Here is a 25,301-nt window from a genome sequence, read left to right on the forward strand (position 1 = left end):
TTGCAAACTTTTAAAAGTTTTTAATCTTGCTATTCATGTCATTTCTGGTAGTGAGTATCCTACTGCAAACTTGTACCTTCCTGAAGTTTGGAGAGTGAAACAAGTAATTGATGATGCTATTGAAGATAGAGATTCTTTCATGAGAAAATGGCAACTTCAATGAAAGAAAAGTTTGACAAATATTGGGGAGAATGCAATATGGTAATGTCTTTTGCTTGTGTTTTGGATCCTAGGTGCAAATTACATGTTATTAAATTCTGTTTTCCTTTAATTTACAAACCTGAGCATGTGGCTGCTGAAAATATTGAAAAAGTGAAGAATACATTGCAAGAAATGTATGATGAATATGCTGAAAAATATCATGGTGAGACAATAATAAGTGGAGTTAATACTAATAGTCTAGTTGTTTCTTCTAATGTGGTTAGTTCTGAAATTAGTGGAATTGATGAAATGTTGAATATGGTTCGAGAAAAAGAAGTCATTCATCCAACAAAATCAGAATTAGAAGTTTATCTTGATGAGAGTGCTTATATTCCTGAAGGCAATTCTAAGTCTTTTAGTGCTTTGGAGTGGTGGAAAAACAATAGCTTGAAATTCAAGGTTTTATCTAAAATGACAGCAGACATATTAGCAATTCCTGTCTCAACGGTGGCTTCAGAGTCTTCATTTAGTGCTAGAGGAAGAGTTATTGATGAATATCGTTCTCGACTAAATCAAGAGTCCATTGAAACTCTCATTTGTGGAGGAGATTGGCTTCGGAACAAGTATGGTTTGAAGAAAAAATCAAAGGTAAAAATTAACTTTCTAATATTTCTCTTTTTGACTAAGTATCTATGTTATAGAAAATATTTTCTCTTTTTAAATGTGAAAACATTGATATTGGTATGATGTGAGTAGTTAGAATAATAAAGTTTAATTTTCATGATATATAAATGAAGTATCATATCACTTATACTAAGATTATGACCACAATTTTATTTTGAACATTCTCTTGTGTACTAATAAAAAAGTATTTGTTGCATTTATATTATTTAAAAATCTAATGATATGTGTATGTTTTCTTTTTTCTTTCAAGGTGTTGGAACATGAAGATTAAATCACTTGCAAGCTTGGAGGATTAATCGATTAATTGTCCAACATTTTCTTTACTGTATTTTGATTTAAGTAGTTATTAGTTTTTATTTGATGTTATGTTTAGTTGGTTTGTTACAACTCTTGATATTGATGAACTCTTTTTCTTTTGATATGTTACATATTTTGGAAGTAGTCAAGTGGGAATATATTCATATATATTATCTTTTTTTTAATTAATAATAGTTATTTATTGATATTTTGTCTTTATTTTGTATCAATATTATTCATAAATTTATTATTTTATATTTTATAATTTTAAAAATTAAATTATATCTTAAATTTAATTATTATTTAAAAAAGGTCTATTAATAGGCTTCAGGCCAGACCAGATTTAACAACAGGTCAGGCTCGATATTCATTAAAAAGCCTATATCAGGCTACAGGCCAGGCTAAGGCCAACATACTCTATTACAGGCCTGGCCTGTTAAGAATAAAGCCTGACCTGGCCTGACTTGTTTCCACCTCTATTGATAATGATAAGATATATTTATGGTGTTTGCTTAAGTGCCTGTAGAAAGTTGCCTAATTTACTAAAAAAGAATAAATAGTAATATTTAATTTAAAAAATATAAAAATAAATAATTTTTAAATATTTAAAACTTACCTTAAAAAGTAATTTCGGCAAATTTGGCACCACATTTATAGGAATCAAAGAATTTGCCTATATTTATAACTTAAAAGGTAACTTATGGAAAATAGATCCTCTCTATTTTTTTCATTGGAGAGAATAAAGTGTGATCTCTCACTTTTAATTTTATAAGTGCGACTAAAAATTAATAAGAGAGAGAACAATAAATAATAAGATCACACACTGGACACTATTCAATTTTTTTTTCACTGAAAAGAATCCACTCCCATAACTTATGTTATCTTTCAAATGATGTCCTATTTATAAATTTTACAAGGTGTCTACTTTGAATTTCATTTAAGGTGGTATATGTTTTATAATTAGGGTGTTTAAATTCAAATCGATCCAGATTAAACCGTTTATCTAATTCAATTCAAATCGAAAATCGATTAAAATTGTATTAATTTAGATTTGATTAGATTCTATTTTTTGTAAAACTGCTGATTAGATCGGATCGATTTTTTGAATCTATTTTTTATAATCGATCAAATTTAATTCAAACTGCACAATATGCTATAATGTTATTATTTTGTTATTATATTTATAATTATACTTATAATATGATCAATTTATTATATATTTATATATTATTATTATTTAATAAATATTTTATATTCAAAATGTGATTTATTTATTTATTTTAACTAACCTGTAATTTTATTTCTATTGTTATGTTATCGTTAGTTTTTAAGATATTGTAGAGACTTGTTATGTTATTGTTGGTTATTTAAAATTTGATGTTGAGACTTGTTATATATATTTAATTTTTTAATTTATAAAATCGTAAATATAATCCAATCCAAATCACTTGAAATTGGATCTGATCAGATCGAATCAGATTTCTTTTATCATCCAATTCAAACCGTACTACAAATAAAATTAGTATTCGAATCGAATAAGTTTTTTATTCAAAATCGATCCAAATCGCATGCAAACACCCGTATATATATATATATATATATATATATATATATATATATATATATATATATATATATATATATATATACCCTTTCAAATCTTGTTTAAAAATTGTGAGGAAAAATAATAAAAAATATATTAACAAGGAATAATGAAAAAATAATGATATGTTTAAACCACTTAAATATATTCACATTCACGGAATCAAAATTAAAAAAAGAAAGATATAATATACTATTATACTTTTATAATTTAATTCTTGAATATAGTAATATAAAATTATCATCATTGATGATGAAAGTAAAATTGTATTACTTTATTGATTTTTTATGTATGCAATTATGATTAGTTTATGAGTAATGCTAGGAACCAAAAGGTATTAGCCAAAAATTAGCCAAAATATTTTTGAGTGAATCTAAAATCTCTACGAGTTAATATATATAGATGTTTCTTCTGGTAAGTATCAGAATGTTTCTTTTCCATACTAAATGAATGTTCTTTTATATATTTTTCGAATTTTTTTGTATTGCAAATGTGAATGCTTCTATTTCTTTAAGAATTTTATTTTTTTAATTTTATAAATATTTAATTATTTTTTCTAAAATATAATTGAATATTTCTTTTTTTAAATATTATGATGTTTTTTTTATATTAAATGAATAATTTTTTTATATTTCACACAAATTGCCACTAATTATTTTCCTAAGGCTTTGACATTTGGATCTGCGGCGAGAAAGTTCAGGAGGGGATTCCGGCAGTAAGGAAACAATGTTCATCATTGGAGCAACAAACAGACCTAACATTATAGACCTTGCATTGCTTCGACCCAGGACGTCTTGACCAATTGATATACATTCCTTTACCGGATGAGGCATCACGTCTCCAGATCTTCAAAGCGTGCTTGAGGAAGTCATTAATCTCGAAGGACGTCGATCTTTCGGCTCTTGCTCGTTATACACATGGATTTAGTGGTGCAGACATTACTGAGATATCATCACGAGCTTCCGATCTGGTGAAGACAGTTCTCACTGAAAGCGGAAGCGATCGGAGAAGTGGGTCGCGGTAGGAAGGCAGAGAGCCTGACGATGAGAGAGAGGTCTCTATGTATGATTGTTGGAGGTGGATAGATTAATATGAGAGAGAAGAGGAAGTTTTTATAGATTTTAATTAGGTTTACTTAATTAATTTTAAATTTTTTAAATTTTGAATTTAAAAAATTTAAAATTAATTATTAATATAAATTAATGTGATTTTGTTTAGTTTTTGGGTGGTAACCTTTTGGTTCTATATACTTTTCCTTAGTTTATTATGTAAAATAATTTGATATTTTTATTCAACAAAAATTAGGCTTAGTTTGGTAAAGTATTTTTTAAGTAGTTTATAAAAGTTAATTTTTAAAAAATGGTATTTTAAAAGTTATAGTATTTATATTTGGTAAATCAGATTTAAAATAGCTTTTAAAATTTTAAAATATTATAATAAACATAAATACAAGCATTAAAATTTAAAAATTAGTTAACATATCAAATTATATTAGACTTTTTAAATTTTGAAAAGTATAAATTAATTTTGAAAAGCTCTATCTTAATTCTTAGGTGTTTTTAAAAGTATTTCGATATTTTAAAAACTACAAACGCAAACACATAGTATTTTTTATTTACCAAACATAAAATAAAAAGTTTAAACTTTTATAAAATATAAACACTTTTCAAAAAATGTTACCAAACTAAATCTTACTCTATTTGTATAATTATTTAAACGATAGTTAAGATTAATGATTACAAATGATATAAATTTTTATCGTATATTAATGGCAATACAAAATTCTTTTACATTTTTATTATATCCAAATTATGATATTTTTATTATATTAATTTTAAGAGGTCATTTTTATTCTCATATAAATAAGATACAAACTATGGTGTTTATATATATTTATCTAATTTATTAAAAAATAATAAAAATTAATATTTAATTTAAAAATATAAAAATAAATATTTTTTAAATATTTAAAATTTACTATAAAAAATAAATTCAAAAATTTTGACATCAAAAAATTTGCCTATAAATAAATACATAATAAAAGAATTTAATTTCTATATATTCATACCATCAAATAATTTTATCAAAGATCTAATAATATATTTTTATATTATTAAAGTGATTAATTAAAGAAATATTTAAACGCGTAAATTTATATTTTTATTTAAAAAAATAACAGAGAGAATTAGGAAGAAAATTAATTTTCTGACATAATCCGATTGGTATTTTTTTTTTCAGATCTGATTTTTTCTTCAAAACCCTAATTCTGCCAAATTGAGTTTCAGCCTCGAAAAACCTATCTTTCTCTCTCTTCCATTTCTCTCTCTAAACGATTTTGCAATTCAATAGCAATCTCTCCATCGTCATCGTCGTCATCATCATCATCTTCATCTTCATCTTCTTCTTCTTTAACGTTTCCTTCTCTGAAACACCCAGGTGCCTACCTAATCCTTCTTCTTCTTCATCCACCTCCCTCTCTCTATCTCTCTCATGTTTTGATTTCCCCTCTTTTAATTTTCTATGATCTTACGTTGCCACGTTGATTGGATTGGAGAGTGAGGAATCTCGTGTTTAGATTTAGGGTTTCGTGGAATAATTGAATTATGTTATTAGAATTCCGCATTTGCCTTTTTTGAATTTTGGTTTGGATTGAATTGGTTCAATATCGGGTCTCCGTTTCGATCCTTGATTGCGTGAATTGTGTGAGGCTCGTTGGTTTTTTTTTTTTTTGTTCATGACTCGTTGGTTATTGTTGTTCAATATCAATGCTTTTGAATACTGAATTTGATGTATGCATGTATGTATTGGGTTCCTCATTGGCAATATGTTTGATTCTGCCAAAAGTGTGAATCTTTTCGTAGTTTTCGTATTTACATATCGAACGTTTTGGAGAATCTCGGTATTATACGATGTAGCTTCGCAAATTTTGAATTTTGATTAGGGAGGATTGATACGTCTGAGAATTTTAGGGACAAGGTTCATTGGAGCCGTTAGCAGAAGATCATCATCATCTTTTTTATTGTTTGCTATGTTTTGGATCTGAAAATGATTGTAATTAGTCTAATCTCTTACTTGCATTAGATTTATCAGTCAATATGACTCGAATGAAGAGGATGTAATATGTTTTTTTTTTAGGATACAGGAAGAATAAACACTGAATAAGAAAAAAAAACAGGTTTTCTCCCTCATTTCTATTGTCTTTTGTCATATTCTTTTGATCCGTAAAGTGATGTATGCTTTAGTAAAGCTTAATACTTGTGAAAAGTTATTGGCCTGTGTTGTAAATAAAGAATTATAATTAAGTCCATCCTTCTGAATTTCAGTTGCTCTTTTTTTTTGCCCTGATATTTTTTTCTCCCCCATAATTTGATATACTACAAATTGAAGTTTTAAAACAAGTTTTTCATTCTCATTAGTTTTATCAATAATCTGTTGATTTCATTTTACTAGTGCTTAGTCATTTGCCAACAGGTGTGGTGTTGATGTAATTGTTGTTTTCTTTTTCTCTCCTTTGTGAATAGAATATTATTTGGTAAATATATAGTACTCTACCCATTTAGCATCCGATTAAAGAGAACAATGTGGTTTCGTTAAATATTGTAGGCCAGTTGCTTTTCTAAGGAAATGTCTCCTTCATCCCGATCCAAGTCTAAAGACAAAAAGCCAACCAAGGAAGCTCAGAAGGCTTCTGCAAAGCCATCAGGGTCTGGTAATGGAGTAGCTGGCATTCCAGCAAGTGCATACAACCCATTACTAGGAACGTTTCATACTCTTGAAACCTCAGCAGCATCTACCTCCCCAATACATTCAAATGGTCGATTCCGGAACATAGATGAGACAGAGGGACATCCCATTGGGTCTGTTGTTACAGGTGTTGAGTATGATTCTGTTTCCAACAATGGTAGTTGGTCCGGTGAGTCTGAAGACCATAAAGAAAAAGGTTCTAATCCCCCTGTTCGACCAGAAACAGTACCGGGAGCTGATAATGATAAGCGAGAGAAAATCCGCCAGAAGAATGAGAGAAAACATCAGCGCCAGAAGGAAAGGCGAGCGCAAGAGTTGCATGAGCGATGTAGTGGTTATCTTATGTCCAGGAAGCTAGAGTCGCTTGCTCAACAGCTTGTGGCAATGGGATTTTCTCACGAACGGGCAACAATGGCATTGATACTGAATGAGGGAAGGGTGGAGGAATCAGTAGCATGGCTGTTTGAAGGTGGTGAAGAAACAGAAAGTCAGAAGGATAAAAATGTAGGTACAGGCAATTTGAAAATTGACATCTCAGAAGAGCTTGCCCGGCTTGCGGACCTGGAAACAAGATATGATTGTTCAAAACAGGAGGTTGAAAGAGTGGTCGTTAACTGTGAGGGTGATCTTGATAAGGCTGCAGAGTCCTTAAGAGAGATGAAGCAAAATCATCCATCTGCTCCACCAAAGTTAGAAGAACCTGGTGATCCCATTATTACTAGCAATGGTAAGCAGTCAGGAGTTGTGAGTCCAAGGCTACAAACGAAACCTGTTCCCCTGCCGAATCAACCTAAAAAAGATGAAAAGGATTTTAACTATACAAAGGGAGCAGCTACATTAGGAGTACCGTCAGAATCCAATAACAGAAATATACAGCCTCTTAAGAGAATACAACCCAAGTCTGAATGGGCAAAGCCCCAACAAGCTACCATACCAGCTGCTGATAAAAGGTGGCCAGGTGCAGGATCTAATCCATCTGTTTCTTATTCATCGGAACCGCCTTTGCAAACTTCTCCCCCACTTTCCAAGACTGAAGCTCGTTATATGGCTGTTGGAGGTGATTTTAAGAACCTTCAGTCCAGTGCAGCTAGGGAACCAGTAATTGTGATGCAGCGGTCCCAAACTGTAAATGCAAAGCAGGTTCCAGCCACAAGCATGAGTTCCTCTCCCCCTGGTATGTCTGCTAGTTGGTATCCAAGCAATGGTGTAGAAGCTATGCGGTCTAATGGCTTTATATCTCACCCTCCTACCAGTAGAAGCCTTAGTCCAAACTTCCTCAATTCTAATCAAATGTATCACCAACTTCAGTATCATCCTCCACAACAGTTTGTTGCAGCCAGCAGCAATTCAGTAGATCCCCAGGCAAACAATCGAGGGAATAACATGTGGAATAGAGCAGGTCCATCATCATCGCTAGCTGTTGCTTCTTCGCTAGGCCTCTTTTCCGGACTAGGATCAGCAGCCACATCAGGGGCGTCTTCTCCGGTAGACTGGAGCACTGGCGGATCAATGCAGTTTGATTATACATGCATTGACTGGTCGTTGGATAGAAATTTAACTTCACCAAGGTCGCATTCTTTGTGGCTAGGGCTCTCACCTTTTTCAAAGAGTAGTGCTAGTCATAGGTACGACTCTAATGCTTCTGGAGTGGCTGCTCAACAGGCAATGAGATCGGTGCAATCAAAAGGAAGCATTGTTCCTATGCCGGGTTTTCATGAAGGCGGAGTAGCTTCTGGTGAATCATCGTCTGCTGGCCGAGAATGGAGTTCTCCTTTTGAAGGGAAAGATCTTTTTAGTTTACCCAGACAGTTTGTTTCTTCCCCTTCTCTGTAGTGTTAGGAGAGAAAAATCAAATGAGAATAATAATGAAAGAAAGACTGAAAATGTGCATGGATTTGATGTTGGTTCTTAATGATCATACAGTTGATGATTGTTGGTGGTAAACTTTCTGTTGCAGAGTACTTACTTTAGCACACACATGCACTTTCATTGCGTTCACACTTCTCACTCATTTTAATATTGCTGTGTACTGTTGCAGCCACAAAACTAATGAGACAAATTAAACTGTGCAGGGAAAATGGATAACTGATATGTTGCAAAATCTGTTGGCTCTGAACTTGTTTATATGGTATTTTTTGTGGCTAGTTTTGTGGTTCCAGCAGTATTCCCGTTTTTTCATTAATTTTAGAATATAGGTCTAATAGCATTATTGAACCACTCTCGTATAACTGGATTAACCTAATATAATATAATAAAGGAGGATATTGAGAACTTCAAAGTTGGTCAACAATGTGCTGTTAAAAAATTGTAAAGAACTGAGTAAGGAATGAATGTCCAACTGCATGCATTTTTTGGCTAACCAATAAAAATCCAGTCACTTTATTGGTGGTTGCATTTAAAATAAGTATTCAACTATTGGTTTCTTGTGGTATTCTTTGGTCTGACTTGACAAAGATTAATCTATTTCGGATCGAAATTTTATTAAGAGTTTAACTGAACTATGGAGTTAATTACTAGACTAATTTAAATCAAAGAAAAATTAAATATATTAACCATAAGAAAAAAAGGGTTCAACTGCTTAAGTGGTTTCATTGGGATTTAGATGGGTTAATAATAAATAAAATAAACCCTGATTGAATTTGATGCCTTGTATTAAATGCCTATCTGGTGGCCTATACAACAGATTTTGGTACATAAAGGTCATAAACTTCAATGCAAATAAGATCCAGTTTGGGTAACCAACTTAATTAAGTTCTTTTTGATAAAATAACTTAAAAAATAAATAATTCTATTAAAAGTAATTTATAAATAAGTTATTTTGTGTTTAGATTTTTAACTTTAAAAATGTTTATTTTATAGAAATATGATGAAAAATAAAAATATTATGAGAGAAGTCATTTTTTTAACTTCTCTATAAGTTCCTAAATAGCTTTTTAAAAAATTATAATTTAATTTTAAAAATTATATCAGACATTAATACTATTATTTTTCATAAATCAAATTAAAAAAATTACTTTTAAAATTTTTCAAAGTGACCTAAGAATGGTTAGCAATGTGCGCTGTACAATCTTTTCTTGGAGGGTTCTGGAAAATCAACCAGCTAATTTTGGCCTCTGACTCTATGTAGTACATTGGAGATACGCTTCTTAAAATTGGTATTATTGTTATTTTTTTAAAATTTTTTATCTAGTCAAACACTAGTGTAGTAGTGTATTATAATAATAATAATAATAATAATAATAATAATAATAATAATAATAATAATAATAATAATAATAATAATAATAATAATAGCTTTATTTCGGTTGTTAAAATTTAGCGTATTTTGGGGAACAAATAAATTTGAGGATAATATTTTTATTTTTTAGTAGAAGAAACTGAGAGTTATTTAATGTTGAGTCAAATGCAAGGTAAATACAACAGAAAAATATTGATTCTCTAATATTTGTGTTAAAGTTTTTTCCAGTCATAAATAAGGAAGAAAAATAAAAACGGTTGACTTATAATATTTTTATAATTTAAATATTTGTAAAGTTATTATAATAAAAGTAAAAAATGGTAGAGAATTAATTTCTTAGGCATGTTGTTAGTTAAGGTTTGACTCTCATTTTAAAATGGAGAGGAATTGGGGAATCAAATTTTGTTGACCAATATGTGCGCCTTGTATGAGGTATTCTTTCTTGATTATTATATAATTCACATTAAACATGATTTTTTTTTAGTAGTTATTTCGATTTAGTTTACTAAGTAATTCCTATTATTTTTTTCAAATTGTATCACGTAAACAATTTTTATATAGAAATATACAGTAATTCCATAATTTTATTAAGACCACCACCACCAATGCTACCACTTGAGTTTTCCCCCACAGTAGTGTACCAATAATCCTTTATTATTTTATTTTTATGGGCACTTTTATGATTTATTGATAAGATAAAATGTTTTATATAGTTAATAAATTCACTTATTCAAATAATTATTTTATTATATAATTAATTTCTAATTCTTATTTTTAATTTAATTACAAGTGAAATTTAAATTCAAAATTTTTAAATAATAATAAAAAATTATGTTATTTGAATTATAATTTATTAACGTCTTTAAAGATATTATTATTATTATTATTATTATTATTATTATTATTATAAGGTCATTTTGGTCTTCACAGGGTATCTATATTATGCTACTTAATAAGACAAAATAACCAACGATATTCTTACAGTAAAAACTATAAATATATATATATATATATATATATATATATATATTTCTCATTATTACAGGAAGGAAAAAAAAAAGAAGATAAAATTAAAAGCCACAAAAACATTTTCGGACATATTCTGTTTGGTATTTTTCTCATTTCTTTTCAGATCTCTGTTTTCGTCGAAACCCTAATTCTACCAAATTCAGTTTCAGCCTCGGAAAACCTATCTCTCTCTTTCTCTCTCTCTCTCTCTCTCTCTCTCTCTCAACGATTTTGCAATTCAATATCGATCTCTCAATCTTCCTCAACGCTTCGTTCTCTGAATCATCCAGGTACCTACCTTCTTCTCCCGCTTCCTGTGTGTGTGTGTGTGTGTGTGTGTGTGTGATTTTCGCTATATTGATCGTATGTGATCTATCGTTGCCACGTTGATTGTGTTAGCAATTAGTTTAATTGCTACTTTAGATCCATTTCTGAAAATACTGGCAATTATTGAAATTTTCATTTCTCTGTTCTTCTTTTTAGATCTCAATAGTGTTGTATGCTTCAGTGAAGTTTTGCGTGAAAAGTTATCAGATTGTGTTGTAAATACTAAATAGTGAATCCTTTTGAATTTGCGTGGTCTATTTTTTTTAGTCTGATCCTCTTTTTCTCCCTGGTAATTTGATATTATCTAAACTAAGGATTCGGAATTAGTTTTCGTTGTAATTCGCTTTATCAATTAGCAGTTGATTTAACCTTGCAAGTACTTGTTCGCTTGCAATTAGGTATGATGTTGATGTGAACTTTTTTTTTTTTTGAGGAGGCTTACATGTAAATGTGAATATAATGTTATTTGGTTAATATGTAGTGGCAAATTAGAGGCAAGAATGTGTGGTTTAATTTAGTTTCATTAAATATTTTAGGGTTGTTGCTTTCTGAGGAAAATGTCTCCTGCATCCCGATCTAAGTCTAAAGACAAAAAGGTAACCAAGGAATCTCAGAAGCCTTCTGCAAAGCCCTCGGGGTCTGGTAATGGAGTAGCTGGTATTCCAGCAAGTGCATATAATCCGTTACTAGGAACGTTCCATACTCTTGAAACGTCACCAACAGCTACCTCACCAATACATTCTAATGGTCGATTCCGGAACATAGATGAGACAGATGAACATCCTGGTGGCTCAATGGTTCTGGGAGTTGAGTATGATTCTGTTTCAAATAATGGTAGTTGGTCCGGTGAGTCTGAAGACCATAAAGAAAAAGGTTCTAATCCTCCTGTTCGACCAGAAACGGTACCGGGAGCTGATAATGATAAGCGAGAGAAAATCCGCCAGAAGAATGAGAGAAAACATCAGCGCCAAAAGGAAAGGCGAGCGCAAGAGTTGCATGAGCGATGTAGTGGTTATCTTATGTCCAGGAAGCTAGAGTCGCTTGCTCAACAGCTTGTGGCAATGGGATTTTCTCACGAGCGGGCAACAATGGCGTTGATACTGAATGAGGGAAGGGTGGAGGAATCAGTAGCATGGCTGTTTGAAGGTGGTGAAGAAACAGAAAGTCAGAAGGATAAAAATGTAGGTACAGGCAATTTGAAAATTGACATATCAGAAGAGCTTGCGCGGCTTGCAGACCTGGAAACAAGATATGATTGTTCAAAACAGGAGGTTGAAAGAGTGGTTGTTAACTGTGAGGGTGATCTTGATAAGGCTGCAGAGTCCTTAAGAGAGCTGAAGCAAAATCATTCATCTGCTCCACCAAAGCTAGAAGAACCTGGTGATCCCCCTATTACTAGCAATGGTAAGCAGTTGGGAGTTGTGCTACAAACAAAACCTGTTCCCTTGCCAAATCAACCTAAAAAAAATGAAAAGGATTTTAACTATACAAAGGCAGCAGCTACAATAGGAGTACAATCAGAATCCGGTAATAAAAATATTCAACCTTTAAAGAGAATACAACCCAAGTCTGAATGGGCAAAGTCCCAACAAGCTACCATACTAGCTGACAAAAGGTGGCCAGGTGCAGGATCTAACCCATCTGTTTCTTATTCGCTGGCACCGCCTTTGCAAGCTTCTCCCATACCTTCCAAGACTGAAGCTCGTTATATGGCTGTTGGAGGTGATATTAAGAACCTTCAAACCGGTTCGGCTAGGGAACCTGTTATTGTGATGCAGCGATCCCAAACTGTAAATGCAAAGCAGGTCCCAGCCACCAGCATGAGTTCCTCTCCCCCTGGTATGGCTGCCAGTTGGTATCCAACCAACGGTGTAGAAGCTTTGAGGTCTAATGGCTTTATATCTCACCCTCCTACCAGTAGAAGCCTTAGTCCAAACTTCCTCAATTCTAATCAAATGTACCACCAACTTCAATATCAACCTCCACAACAGTTTGTTGCAGGCAGTAGCAATTCAATAGATCCCCAGGCAATAAATCGAGGGAATAACATGTGGAGTAGAACTGCTCCATCATCATCACTCCCTGTTGCTTCTTCACTGGGTCTCTTTTCTGGACTAGGATCGGCAGCCACATCAGGGGCATCTTCTCCGGTAGACTGGAGCACTGGCGGGTCAATGCAGTTCGATTATACAAGCATAGACTGGTCGTTGGATAAAGGCTTAACTTCACCAAGGTCGCAATCTTTATGGCTAGGGCTTTCACCTTTTTCAAAGAGTAGTGCTAGTCATAGGTATGACTCAAATGCTTCAGGAGTTGTTGCTCAGCAGGGAATGAGATCGATGCCTTCTAATGGGAGCATTGTTCCCATTCCTGGTTTTCAAGAAGGTGGAGTAGCTTCGGGTGAATCATCTGCTGCTGGTTCTCGGGAGTGGAGTTCTCCTTTTGAAGGGAAAGATCTTTTTAGTTTACCCAGACAGTTTGTTTCTTCCCCTACTCTGTAGAGTGAGAGAAGAGAGAAACTGAATGAGAATAATAATGAAAGAAAGACCCAGAAAATGTGTGTGGATTTGATGTTGGTTTTAATGATTATACAGTTAATGGTTGCAGTGGGAAGAACATTCCAAGAGCATTTTCTTTAGCATACAGAGTCACACATGCACTTTACATTCACACTTCCCAGTTCCCCCTTTACTGATCTAAATATTCTGATGTCTAAACAAGCTTGGACATTTTAGAGTATTTGTTTCGGCCACAAAACTAACATGACAAATTAAACTCTAGAGGGCTAGTGGTGGTATCTGTTATGGTGCAAAACCTTTGCCTCTGGATTGTTTAATTTATATTTTGTGCCTAGTTTTGTGGTTGCAGCAGTATTCCTTTTTGCATGAACTTAAAAATGTGGGCTAACTGCATTACCGAACCACCCTCGTATAATTGGTTTAATTCTTTATCTATATTTAATCTTAGGTGGAATTGGGCGTACTTTACAGTTAGTCAACTAATTATGCACTCCAAAGTCCTAAAAAACAAAATGTTACTTTACAATCCGCTTATAAAAGATATTAACAATGGAGTCAGGAATGGATACCCAATTTCCAACTACAAGCAATTAGCAACCAATAACCATACACAACAATGATTTTTTGTTTTAATATGTAGATGGATTAATAAACCTGTTTGATGGCTACTATTAAAATGCCTTTTTGGAGGGTTTAATTTGATCATATGGCTAATTTATAGAAGTTGAATAACATTAAAGGTATGTTTGGTTGCTGAATAAAAATAAGGTGAAAATATTCCTATAAGATAAACTATATATGTGTGTTGTATGTGTGTTGAAAATGAATATTATAATTATGGAAAGAAAGCATGGCCCACATTATCTGCAGGAAAGTGCAAAAGTAGAGATTGATAGCCTTTCATTGCTTTCAGTTGCACAAGCATAACTAACATGAAACCTGTTGTTTTTTTAGTTCAAACTTAGCACTCAAAATAACAAAGATGGTTGAATTGAGTTAGATAAAAAAGGGTTACTAAATATAATATTACATATGATGTTTTCTTCTTCTCATGCTTCTTCATTCCAAGTTCCAACTCCATTCAACAAACCAAGAAAGCAGCAGCATCAACAGCTACTATGGAAGTCTTATCATCCAATTCAACAAACCAATCTTCAACAAAGCTTATTCAGTTCTGTTCATCTTCCTTGTCCTTTGAAGAGAAACCTCCACAAGTGCTTCTTACAGAAGCAGTCTCAATCCACACAAGAGGAAGAACAGCAACAATTTGAGTTTGAGAGGCTGTTCTCAAACCTTAATCAAGCGACTTTGAAAAGGGAACCTGGTTGGTACTCTGCATACCCTCCTATTTTCTCTTCTGTCTAGATTTGCCATTGTTAAGAAGTTCTGTGTCCTTAAAAGACTCTGTGCTAAGTATTTTGACAAAAAACATAAAGGGCAAAACAATCTAGATAAAGATGTTGTGTCTTACACCCTGTTTCTAGTTTTTGGACAGACAGAAAATTTAGTAAATTTTGTTCCGGATAGAGAAATTATGTTAGTTTCCATATCTGTCTCCTTCTCCGAACCAATTTGTGTTTCTCAATGTCTTTATATTTTTGTCTCGAGAATATTGCTGAGCCGAAAAATCCTTCAGTTTTATCATTTGTTATATTTCTTCTGAGATATTGAAACTTTAATATATTCAAAAATTTCCCCCTTGTGTTAATTTTGGCAGGAAGTTTATCCAGTGCAATTTTGCTTGTTGCAGGCACCACTGTGAGCCTCTTTTTTTTCACCTTTTTCCTTACAATATTGTGATCTAAATTATGAAGATATATCCTTTCTTTTGAACATAATTAAAGATGATTGAATATGATCATATGTGAAAATTTGAATTACTATTCTCTCAATCAAGGTTATCAAAGACTTGAATTGTAAAGTTCAAGTTTACCCAAACTCATGAATTCTTACAAGTTTGAGTTAGCTAAATATTCATCATGGCACAATTTTCGATATCTTTATACGCTTTTGCCTGATTGTGTTTGTTGAAGCAAAGAAATGTCACAGGTTGGTGCAGGAATCCTTGCAATACCTGCAGTGACACAAGAATCAGGATTTTTAGCATCTGCAGTTACTTGCATTGTTTGTTGGATATTCATGGTAACTTTCACCATCTGTGTTATGTATCATTTCCAAATAGTATATTGTGATATGGAGACACGAATCACATGTTCTAGCAAGATTTTTCATTGTAGTAGTCTATTCCAGCTTAGTTATTTTTCAGAGGCTTGTAATTTTTTCTTAAATGCACAACTGTTCATAACCTCAATTTTTGCATGGAAAGTTTTTGCACATACTCAATATGTGAAAACTTTTGTAGGTTTCAACAGGGTTGCTTATTGCTGAAGTAAATGTCAAAACCATGTGTGAACTTGGTTCTGGTGGTGTATCACTGGTAACTTTCTCTACTGCTTCCCCTTGCTTGATATTTTCTTTGATTTTATTTACCTAAAAATAAAATGGTTTTGTAATCCTTAAACAAAAATAATGCTGCATATCTTTTATCAGGATTTTGGTTATGCATACTAAAGTTCTATATAAGATGGATATGTAGATATGATAAGTGATCTTAGAAAGCTTGAAACTTAACAGTTAACAGATTTGTGTTATAGTGTTGGAGTTTTTCATCCTCTAACAAATTTTAGCTTTAAATTTTGCCTATTTGGATTATTGGTAACTTGATCTTAATAAAGTTCAGGTATCCATGGCCAAAAGAACTTTAGGAACAGCCGGAGTTCAAATTTCAAGGTAAGTTCATAAGTCATCTTTGTAAAATTTCATTCACATCAACTATGGGAAACCAACATGCATAATATATCTCAGATTCTCAATTGCATCAATATGATATAATTGACTTAAAGAGGCATTAATTCAATGGAGAAGAGTTATGCACTAATTCATACTCAAGTGACTACATTATCATGAAACCTTTCTTGCTTGTTATTTCTGAAACTTTACTTCTTTTGACTTTTGTATATGTATATATATTTCTTTCATCTACTTCTCTAAGATCAAATCTTTATGGTCTCAAGTAATTTCATTCAAATATTTTTTTAAAAAATAGCTAACAAGAATCCTCATTTTCTTGCAGTTGGTCATATATCTTCATCCATTATGCACTTCTTGTTGCCTATATAGCGCGATCTTCAGATATCTTAACAAATTATCTCGGCATTCCAATGTAAAAGTCACTACCTCTGCCTTAAATTGTGTCTAGATTCTAGGTTCTAGCAGTTGTGTTGTAACATTTTTCCTACTCCATCTTCATTCCTCTGCATTCAAACCTTGAAATCTTGTTATGTGCTGATTCCAGCATTTTGGCCACAGATGGGAAAGTGCAACCTTGTTTTCATTGATATTTGGAGGCTTATGCTTCTTTGGAAGGTTAGCTTGGCCTTCTTCCCTCATCTTCATGTAGATTTTACTTGCTTGATGTTCCCCACATTAAATTTACAATTATTTTTCACTGTACAACCTCATGACAAATTTGTATCATGCTATGCTTATTGTAACTAAGATAGTTAGAATGAGTTATTGAGCTTCTAGCTCTAGTTTTTCATTTTGTAAGGTCAGAAAATTGACAAGGCTTACTTGTAATAACTAATATGTAGCCAGCGATTTATTGGTGCGATTAATGGTGTTCTAGTAATTGGTCTCATTGGCTCCTTTGCTGCTCTTGTGGTAAGGTTTCTCATGTCAAAAACAAGTTCTTATTTATTTTTCTTATTCCTCTAAATTCTGTATCCTTTCAGCCTTATTGCCATTAAAATGTTTTATCAAGATGAATTGTTTTCTGTTTTTTCAATTCAAAAGTTCATTAGTAACAAAACTAGTACATGATATTCATGTCATAACAAACAGTTACATGATTTATTAGCCTTGGTTTCATATCAGAAAATAGAGATTAATTTTCCTATCTTAGGCAGTTGCAAGTGGAGATGTACACTTGGATGCTCTTCTGAAAGCCAACTTCCAAGCTGCTCCTGCGAGTATACCAATTATTGCACTATCGTTTGTTTACCAGGTAACATCACCAACTTGCTGCTGTTCAACAATGGACAAAGTGTAACACTTTTGGCATATGCTTGTTCAGAATGTGGTGCCTGTTGTTTGTACAAATCTTGAAGGAGACATGACAAAAGTAAGGTGACAAATTTCATCATCTTTCTTTGCTCCAATATTTATTCCAATAACATGATAATCGAGCTTTTTCGCCTACTTTTGCTGTTGTTGAAGTAACAAAATAGAAATACATGATTCAATGTCTGTAAAACTTTGTTTTATGCAATATAGAGATTCAGTCCAAATAGCTTTTCTATCCTTTAATAATATCAGTTTTTTTTTTCCCTTGTAGGACTGCAATAATCCTTGGAACTGGGATAGTTCTTGCTCTATTTCTCATATGGAATGCTGTTATCCTGGGAACTATTACTGACAATTCAATGGGTGTCGATCCATTACAACAATTGCAGTCGATGAGTGGAGCAGTTGGAGTAAGTATATGACAGCCTCAACTGCATTTTGATATGCATATGCAGGAGTAATTTGATGGAAACATTTTTCTTTTTCTTACTGATTTTCTTCTTCTCTAACCAAATTCTGCAGCCTATTGTTGCAGCCTTCTCATTTCTTGCAATCACCACATCTTATATTGGATTTGTTTTGGGTTTATCAGACTTTCTTGCAGACTGTAAGTGGAGCAATATTCATTTTCTTTCTCATCTTTAATAGTTAATTTGAGGAAACCACCATTTTAATCCTCAAGATTTGTTTGCTGACAAAATGGCTCCTCAAAGATTCATAATTATATCATGGTATCCAAATGAATATAATTTTCATTTTAGTCTTGAGTAGACCATTGTTTACAAACATAACAGTAACCATTTTCGGTGGACTTGTCAAGCAAAACCCAACTTTAAGGTACATAGGATCATCATCAATTGTCAAGGGACCATTTTGTCAAAAGACTAATCTTTCGAGAATGACTTATACCTCTTAGAAATATATATCTGAATGAATCTTTTATTGCATCATTATGATGATTTTTTCAGTGCTGCAACTCCCAAGTGGCCAGAACAAGCCTCTGCCATACATACTGACTTTAATTCCACCATTAATACTAGCATTGTTGGACCCAGAAATATTTTTCAAAGCCTTGGACTTTGCAGGAACATATGGAGGTATAGAAATAATGTCATCCACATTTGTTGATATATGATCATCAATGTAAATTAAACTCTTTAACTCGTGAACTCTTGTGAGTTTACAAGTGAGAGTTTGTTTAGGTGATGCTTCTTAATTTCACAAACATGTTAGTATGTATTTGTTGGATTTAAATCAGATTCTAACACAGCAAGTATTTCTTTTTTTTTTTTGTTTCCATTGTCACTATCAGTGTTGGTGCTTTTTGGAGTTATTCCAGCTGCAATGTCATGGTCTGATAGGTACTCAAATTCATCATCTGCATCTGTGAAAATACCTGAACTAGTTCCTGGAGGGAAGATAACACTACTACTGGTGCTTGGAGGATCAGGATATGTGGTTCTTTCTGAATTGATTCAGAACTTTCAGCACCTTTGAAGAAAGTCATGTAGCTACTATGTTCTTCCCCCTCTCTTATATAAGTTTTCTATTATTACTACAATATATGTTACTGTATAAATTATTCCACTTTGGAGAACCTGCTAGCTGTATAAATTGATTGGAGATCAAGAAAAGAATAAAGAAACATATCTTGTTTATATATGGATCATACCAATATCATAATGTCTTGTTTATTGTAAAGCATGTATGCACTTAAGCCATTAACATCATTTTTCTTTTTAATGATTTTGCTCATGAATTAATGGAAGTGAAGACACTAATTTGACATGGTTACTTTAGCTTTTATAATTTGATAGCTTAGGGTGAAAAGTGGAAATAATAAAACCTTGTTATGATTTTCTTATATTTGTTTTATTTAAAAAAAAAAAACCGAAGAACATTGGAGCAATGATTGAGTTATTTTCGTGTGACCTCAAGATCACGCTTTTGGGACCTCAATTTTAGTTGAGAAATCCAGTTTTATTTCTTGGATGATATGTAATTTATTTTCAAATGATGTCTGCAAGTATTTCAATTTCCTTGAAGAATTTAAATGCATAAGCCTAGTTTCTTCCTCTAGCTTTTGTAGGACTTTGATATTTGTCGTTGATGCCAGTTGAGAAATAAGCGAAGGGTTTGACAATTCACAATTAGAATTAGGAAAAGTATATGGAACCAACTAATAATTAGCCAAGAATGGAACAACATAATTAATTATAATTAGTTTTATTAATTTATAATTTAATTTGTTTTTTAAATTATTGTTGACCACGTTTAAAACATGAGGGAAGATACGCTAGTGATAGGAAAGAATTACGGAACAGATGCTTTGATCATTCATTAGTTGGTTCTATATAATTAATTATGTTATGCGTAACACATGAAACATAGAAATCATATCGAAAACCATCCAATTTACAAGAAAAAGAAACATCCGTGTGCCTATCAGTAGCAACATCCGGTTAAAGTCACCGGTACCTCTGGTTTACCAGTTGGCTGATTCTTGGCTTATATAGAGTTAGTTTCCTAGCATTGTTGTTCACAATTATCGTTAAAAACATAATCTCCATAGTCTTTAAAGACTTCAATAGCAACGACCAATAAATATTGTCCAGAGAGATGTCATATAACTACATGTATCATTCCAATTGTATTATTCCTTAGTTGGTTCAGCATAGCTGGTGTCTTATTTGTCGTGTTAAATTTCCACCTCAACACAGCAAAGAGGACATGAATTATGCTGAGTCAACAAAGGAATAATAGTGTGATACAATTAGAATGGTAAATATCAAATAAGGACCAGAACTAACAACACCCCAACTCTGTTCAGGAACATCAAAATTGGGGTGGCTTCCGGCCATTCTCTGCCTCATGAAATTATCCATAGCATCTACAAAACCATAAAAGCATGCAAAGCATCGAAAAAATCAAGCTTCTGGACTTATGTTGAGCTTTATTACAAAGAGTTTTATTAGATAGTAACTGTATCAAGCTTTCGTAACAATGAGTTTAATTAAGAATATTTTTAAACTTAGGTGGTGTATTTATACTATGGTGGTAACTATTAAGCCTAAGATTTAGTTAATAGAATATTGGATAAGATATTCAAAAGGAAAAAAAAAGATAAGACTAAAAATGTGATTTATACGAAATCTACTATAATATATTATATGAAATAAAACTTAATATATGTTAAAGAAGAAAAATTTAAGGGAATGCTAGAATCTTCAATAATCAAGACTCAAGTGTGGTGAAAATTATAAATAGGTCTTTTTTAGTGATTTCTTTGGTTGTTGATAGCTATATCGAGAATAACTGGGATTGATTTGTGTTTTGAGTAGTTACTCTTTGTTATTTCCTTTGCTCTACTTTATTGGGTTGAGTTTTTACTTAAAAAAAAAAAAAGAAAAGTTTTTATTATGTATGTGGAGTAATAATAAAAAATTTTAGGAAAAAAAATTATTAAGGAAAAGAAAATATGTTTTAATAAAAATTCGTATAATTTCTCTTTGGTAAATGTATAACGATTTTTTTATATTAAATTAAATTAAATTAGTCTAATAATTAGTTTACTAGTCTACTTAAATAAATGTTGAAGATTCGAATTTTGTTTTGTGAATATAATCAGGACGAAGCTCGAACCCTTTTTAAGAGGGAGCTAACATGGAAAATACAACTAAATAAAAAGTAAAAAAATAAAATTAGGAATGAGCCAAATTATAAAATTAGAGAACTTTATAAATAAAATTTATTTATTTGGGACGGACCAATGCCCCCTTCATATATATTAAGCTTCGTTCCTACATATAACAATCTATTGATCAGAAATAAACCCTTAAATAATTATAAACTCAATATAGTAGTGAATTAGTTCTTGATGTATCGGATTAGAGAATACCATAAAAAAAAAACTATTTTCCCATATTAGAGGATGGATATCGCACAGGTACATCTTGACCAATATGTATGTATAAGATGCGGTCAAAATGATATGCCAAAATTAATTACTAGAATTTTTGGAGACAAAATTAATTTTGCTTTACCTGCATTTAAGTCATTCAAACACATACAATCAAATGTTTAATAAAAAATACTACGTGCATATATAGAATTTGCTAATATATTTGTATATGTATATATATTATTTAATTTATTTTAAATATATATTTTTTATTTTAATATATATTTTATAGAGATAATTGTATTTTAGATTCAATTTAATAAAATTTTTATTTTTTAAAAATAATTTATTAAAATTGATTTTTTGAAATATAATTTTTTAAAAATTATAGTACTTATATTTGAAAATTAAATAAAAAATAAGTTTTAATGATAAGCACAAAAAACAACAATTTTTAAAATCAAAATATCTAAGATTAAGGAAGAAAATAAAAAAAAAACATTTAGTAAATGACAACTAAAGCATTAATACGATAATAAATTGAATCAAATAACATATATTTGAATTAATTAAATTAAATAATTGATATAACAAACCAATTATAAATGTTTGGATTAATAAAGTAAGTTAAATAAATAAAAAAACATCTTTAAATATATCATATAAAAATTATAACACTTTTAAAAATTATTAATCAAAATACATAAGACAAAAAAATTAATACAAATTAAAATAAAATCAATTTATTTATTTCAGTCAAATTAAATAATTAATGTAATTGATTAGTTATAGTTAATGCAGTCAAATAAAATTTTTAATAATTTGATATTTATCTCAATCAAATTGTATAAGTGATTAATTATGTCATCCTTACAAATCATTAATCAAAATATATAACATAAAAATTTAACGCAAATTAAAACAAAATCAATTTATTTATTCCAATAAAATCAAATCATTAATATAATTGATTAATTATATTAATGTGATCAAACAAATTGTTAGACAAAAAGGGATTAAAGATTTGTGCACCTTGGTTAAGGGACATTAGTGTGATAGTTTGTATAAAAGAGGATAAAAGAATTAGAGTTTGAATCATCAACTATATTGACATAGAATTTGTACATCGTGAGTGGATGATTATGTATAAACCTAAACTTTAAAGTAATGCTTAGACTTGAGTTAAGGTTTGAAATATTTTATTGATTTGAAGTTAAGAGACTTGAATTAAAAATTAGAAATGTATTAAAAGTTTGGGGTGTGACTTCAGACCCGTAGTGAATGAAAGAAAGTTTGCAGATTGAATATATTATTATTGAAATGTTTAGAGCAATTTAAAAGAATGAGACTTTAGTTAAGACTTAAAAATGTATAAGAATCCAAACTGTACTTAATCTAAGTATTATTTGGGTTAGTTTGAGAAAGTTTAAAAGAAAATGATATATTTTACCATCTGACAATAATATATGATGTCTCGTTGAGTTTTTTAAAAGTTTGCGAATCCGATTGTGAATTTTAAGAATAAATAAATAAGAAATGCATGTGATTTTTGACATGATGTGTATCAAGTATATTATTATTGAACGTAAATAGGTTAAAGTATGATCTTAAAAAGAAAAGGTGTCAATATGTGATTATAAAAAGTATGTGATATAAATCGTAATGTGATGTTATTTTGATGAAACACTTACACTTGATAAAGATGATGGTTTTCGTTTTGTGCACAGTGAAAATGGTAGTTTTATTTCATTTACAGTTTGAAGATGATAATTATTTTTGTGATAAATGAGATTATATAAAATTATAATATTGGTTATGACTATGGTTATGTTTGATTAAAATTATGATTGTGATATAATAATTGTGATGAGTTTGGAAAACTCCAAATTAATATTTGTGATGAACAAACATTATTAAAATATTTAATTGTAAAATTATTAGTTCAATTTTCATTAATCATATGTTAATTGATAATTTTGTGATGCAGTTTTTTTAATTGGGCCGGAAAACAAAATTACAACTGAGCCCATATTTATTTTTGATAAAAGCTTCCTGTGCTTGATCCGAAACCAAACTTACTAGGAAAACAAATGCTTTTAGTGGGCCAAATTCAATAGCCCAATGTGTTTTATGCATGCTATGGTCCGAAAGGAAAATGATATTGGGCCAAAATGAAATCTATTGCTACCAAGCCCAATATTGGTGAATGTTTCCATGCTTTATCCAAATCCATGAAGCAAATGAAAAGTCTAAATGCTTCCAACGGATTCCATTTCATTTTTTTGAAGGATTTAAAATTTAATTCACTAGCATGGGGAACATGAGAGAGAAAGTGTGATTGACATGATGGTGATCATAATGCTACACACCACTCTAAGCTAGGGAAGTTGGACTTTAATTTCACTTTATTATTACCCATTAGCTTGTGTTCAAACTTCTCTCTCCTCTCTCTTATCTTTGCTTCTCTTCTTCGGTTATTACACAGGAAGCCATGGAAGCTACTTGGAGCTACCAAAAGGAAAGGAAAGCAAGCCTAAAGACCATCGAGTTGATGGCACGAAAAAGAAAAAGAAAAGTATGCTGTGGCTGAGATTATCACCTAATCTGGTAAGATTTGGTGAGGTAATCTCGGATCCTTCATACTCAAAAAGAAGGATGAAGATTCGGCCAGCAAGGAAGATCTTTGGAGGCATGGCTTGTCTTTGATTCTGCTCAACCACCACAGGAAGTAGCTAGAGTGGCGAAGTGATGGTTGAGGCAGAGATTGAAGCAGATGAAGTCATCATCATCATGAAGCATCAAGGGCCAGAAATCCATCTTGGAGAGGAAGCCAAGGATGGAGCGCTCGGATTGATGAAGAGTGATGACCAAGGAAGGACTAGAGGTATTTGCATGTTGGTTTTTGCATGAGTTACCTCTTCTCTCTGTGTGGCCGAACCGGTTTTGTTGTGAAGAAAAAGAAGCTGAGCTCGGGTTTGTGTTTCAACTGTGAAGGCTTCACTTCTCTATAAAAGAGGTGAACAGTCATGGTTTGATTCAAGGAGTAAGATTTGAGAGTGCAAGGCACAGAGTTCTCAGAGCTACCTAAGCTAGCAGTTCTCTTCTCCTTCAATGTTTTCTGTTTAGTATTTTTCTGTTTAATTTTGTCATGTCTTGAGTCTCATGGAAAAAGGCAAACAGTGAGGTTTGTATGAAAAAGCCATAGAGCGGAAAAAGGCAGAGAGTGCAAAATTAAAAGAAAAAGCCATAGATGTCTTAGAGTTCCTTTGTACATCTGTGTTGTGTTTCATGATTCTGTGGGAATCCCCTTATAAGTTGGGTTAGCACTTTACAAGTTGTAATCTGGATGATTATAGTGAAATTCCATCACTGTTGTGATGGAGACTGGATGTAGGCTGCACTGCACTTAGCAGCTGAACCAGGATATATCTGGGTGTTATCTTCTCTCTCTTCCTACTTCAATTCTGTTTTTACTGTTCAGATGAAAAATCAAAAATATCTCGTGTCAAGTGACGAGACAAAATAAAAATGTCTCGTGACTAGGGACGAGCTAAAAACAGAAAAGCTTCCTCTAAGTCCAGCAAGTGTCAGCAAGCAAAAAGGGGGCTAAGATTCAACCTCCCCCTTCTCTTAGCCACTGAAACCATCAATTGGTATCAGAGCTTGGTCTCAAAAAGATCAAGCTTTGCAGCTTGGAGAAAAGATCCTCATGGC

General features: G+C 31.6%; 3 protein-coding genes across 3 annotated transcripts; all 3 read left to right on the forward strand.

Annotated features, from left to right (window-relative positions):
- The first annotated feature begins 4,993 nt into the window (after positions 1-4,993).
- LOC130941470 (uncharacterized) lies at positions 4,994-8,534 on the forward strand. Its single transcript, XM_057869992.1, has 2 exons — positions 4,994-5,161; positions 6,329-8,534. Exon 2 carries the CDS (start codon positions 6,350-6,352, stop codon positions 8,300-8,302), a length of 1,953 nt encoding a protein of 650 aa, XP_057725975.1. The 5' UTR covers positions 4,994-5,161; positions 6,329-6,349; the 3' UTR covers positions 8,303-8,534.
- Positions 8,535-10,806: 2,272 nt separating this feature from the next.
- LOC130940901 (uncharacterized) lies at positions 10,807-13,666 on the forward strand. The gene is made up of 2 exons (XM_057869184.1): positions 10,807-11,005; positions 11,579-13,666. Exon 2 carries the CDS (start codon positions 11,600-11,602, stop codon positions 13,541-13,543), a length of 1,944 nt encoding a protein of 647 aa, XP_057725167.1. The 5' UTR covers positions 10,807-11,005; positions 11,579-11,599; the 3' UTR covers positions 13,544-13,666.
- A 387-nt stretch (positions 13,667-14,053) lies between these two features.
- Positions 14,054-19,385, forward strand: LOC130940903 (uncharacterized). The gene is made up of 14 exons (XM_057869185.1): positions 14,054-14,885; positions 15,279-15,319; positions 15,611-15,703; positions 15,924-15,998; positions 16,302-16,351; positions 16,695-16,784; positions 16,931-16,987; positions 17,215-17,284; positions 17,526-17,627; positions 17,697-17,749; positions 17,958-18,096; positions 18,209-18,293; positions 18,655-18,783; positions 18,999-19,385. The coding sequence occupies exons 1-14, from the start codon at positions 14,594-14,596 to the stop codon at positions 19,181-19,183; spliced, it is 1,461 nt and encodes a 486-aa protein (XP_057725168.1). The 5' UTR covers positions 14,054-14,593; the 3' UTR covers positions 19,184-19,385.
- The last annotated feature ends 5,916 nt before the right edge of the window (positions 19,386-25,301 follow it).

The sequence above is a fragment of the Arachis stenosperma genome, chromosome 7, assembly GCF_014773155.1.
Source record: "Arachis stenosperma cultivar V10309 chromosome 7, arast.V10309.gnm1.PFL2, whole genome shotgun sequence".
NCBI lineage: Eukaryota > Viridiplantae > Streptophyta > Magnoliopsida > Fabales > Fabaceae > Arachis > Arachis stenosperma.